A 2500-nucleotide genomic window follows, 5' to 3' on the forward strand; every position below is an offset into this window, starting at 1 on the left:
GCCGTCTGTGTACCTGAGGTGAGGTCCCCACTCTAACTATCCTCCTCCAGCCGTCTGTGTACCTGAGGTGAGGTCCCCACTCTAACTATCCTCCTCCAGCCGTCTGTGTACCTGAGGTGAGGTCCCCACTCTCCTCCAGCCGTCTGTGTACCTGATCCTCCTCCCTCCTCCAGCCGTCTGTGTACCTGAGGTGAGGTCCCCCTCTAACTATCCTCCTCCAGCCGTCTGTGTACCTGAGGTGAGGTCCCCCTCTAACTATCCTCCTCCAGCCGTCTGTGTACCTGAGGTGAGGTCCCCCTCCCCTCCTCCAGCCGTCTCCTAACCCCCCCTAACTCCTCCTCCAGCCGTCTGTGTACCTGAGGTGAGGTCCCCCTCTAACTATCCTCCTCCAGCCGTCTGTGTACCTGAGGTGAGGTCCCCCTCTAACTATCCTCCTCCAGCCGTCTGTGTACCTGAGGTGAGGTCCCTGAGGTGACTCTAACTATCCTCCTCCAGCCGTCTGTGTACCTGAGGTGAGGTCCCCCTCTAACTATCCTCCTCCAGCCGTCCCTGAGGTGAGGTCCCCCCCTCCAGCCGTCTAACTATCCTCCTCCAGCCGTCTGTGTACCTGAGGTGAGGTCCCCCTCCTATCCTCCTCCAGCCGTCTGTGTACCTGAGGTGAGGTCCCCCTCTAACTATCCTCCTCCAGCCGTCTGTGTACCTGAGGTGAGGTCCCCCTCTAACTATCCTCCTCCAGCCGTCTGTGTACCTGAGGTGAGGTCCCCACTCTAACTATCCTCCTCCAGCCGTCTGTGTACCTGAGGTGAGGTCCCCACTCTAACTATCCTCCTCCAGCCGTCTGTGTACCTGAGGTGAGGTCCCCCTCTAACTATCCTCCTCCAGCCGTCTGTGTACCTGAGGTGAGGTCCCCACTCTAACTATCCTCCTCCAGCCGTCTGTGTACCTGAGGTGAGGTCCCCACTCTAACTAGCCGTCTGTGTACTCCTCCAGCCGTCTGTGTACCTGAGGTGAGGTCCCCACTCTAACTATCCTCCTCCAGCCGTCTGTGTACCTGAGGTGAGGTCCCCAACTATCCTCCTCCAGCCGTCTGTGTACCTGAGGTGAGGTCCCCACTCCTCCTCCTCCAGCCGTCTGTGTACCTGAGGTGAGGTCCCCACTCTAACTATCCTCCTCCAGCCGTCTGTGTACCTGAGGTGAGGTCCCCACTCTAACTATCCTCCTCCAGCCGTCTGTGTACCTGTGTCCCCCTCTACCCTCCTCCAGCCGTCTGTGTACCTGAGGTGAGGTCCCCCTCTAACTATCCTCCTCCAGCCGTCTGTGTACCTGAGGTGAGGTCCCCCTCTGACTATCCTCCTCCAGCCGTCTGTGTACCTGAGGTGAGGTCCCCACTCTAACTATCCTCCTCCAGCCGTCTGTGTACCTGAGGTGAGGTCCCCACTCTAACTATCCTCCTCCAGCCGTCTGTGTACCTGAGGTGAGGTCCCCACTCTAACTATCCTCCTCCAGCCGTCTGTGTACCTGAGGTGAGGTCCCCCTCTAACTATCCTCCTCCAGCCGTCTGTGTACCTGAGGTGAGGTCCCCACTCTAACTATCCTCCTCCAGCCGTCTGTGTACCTGAGGTGAGGTCCCCCTGCCGTCTGTGTACCTGGTGAGGTCCCCACTCTAACTATCCTCCTCCAGCCGTCTGTGTACCTGAGGTGAGGTCCCCCTCTAACTATCCTCCTCCAGCCGTCTGTGTACCTGCCCCACTCTAACTATCCTCCTCCAGCCGTCTGTGTACCTGAGGTGAGGTCCCCCTCTAACTATCCTCCTCCAGCCGTCTGTGTACCTGAGGTGAGGTCCCCACTCTAACTATCCTCCTCCAGCCGTCTGTGTACCTGAGGTGAGGTCCCCACTCTAACTATCCTCCTCCAGCCGTCTGTGTACCTGAGGTGAGGTCCCCCTCTAACTATCCTCCTCCAGCCGTCTGTGTACCTGAGGTGAGGTCCCCCTCTGCCGTCTGTGTACCTGAGGCCGTCTGTGTACCTGAGAGGTCCCCCTCTAACTATCCTCCTCCAGCCGTCTGTGTACCTGAGGTGAGGTCCCCCTCTAACTATCCTCCTCCAGCCGTCTGTGTACCTGAGGTGAGGTCCCCACTCTAACTATCCTCCTCCAGCCGTCTGTGTACCTGAGGTGAGGTCCCCACTCTAACTATCCTCCTCCAGCCGTCTGTGAGGTGACCCCCCTGTCTGTGTACCTGAGGTGAGGTCCCCCTCTAACTCCTCCTCCAGCCGTCTGTGTACCTGAGGTGAGGTCCCCCCTCTATCCTCCTCCAGCCGTCTGTGTACCTGAGGTGAGGTCCCCCTCTCTATCCTCCTCCAGCCGTCTGTGTACCTGAGGTGATCCCCCTCTAACTCCTCCAGCCGTCTGTGTACCTGAGGTGAGGCCGTCCCCCTCTAACTATCCTCCTCCAGCCGTCTGTGTACCTGAGGTGAGGTCCCCCCTCTAACTATCCTCCGT

At 59.1% G+C, this 2500-nt stretch overlaps 1 protein-coding gene across 1 annotated transcript in view; it reads right to left on the bottom strand.

Annotated features, from left to right (window-relative positions):
• Positions 1-2500, bottom strand: part of LOC124013877 (breast cancer metastasis-suppressor 1-like protein) — a 9564-nt gene that overhangs the window by 4771 nt on the left and 2293 nt on the right. Inside the window, exon 3 of the mRNA XM_046328428.1 lies at positions 2467-2500. This exon is cut by the window's right edge and continues 136 nt beyond it. Within this exon, the coding sequence (XP_046184384.1) occupies positions 2467-2500 (34 nt within the window). The remainder of the gene's footprint in view (positions 1-2466) is intronic.

This window comes from Oncorhynchus gorbuscha, linkage group LG25, assembly GCF_021184085.1.
Source record: "Oncorhynchus gorbuscha isolate QuinsamMale2020 ecotype Even-year linkage group LG25, OgorEven_v1.0, whole genome shotgun sequence".
Classification (NCBI taxonomy): Eukaryota; Metazoa; Chordata; class Actinopteri; order Salmoniformes; family Salmonidae; genus Oncorhynchus; species Oncorhynchus gorbuscha.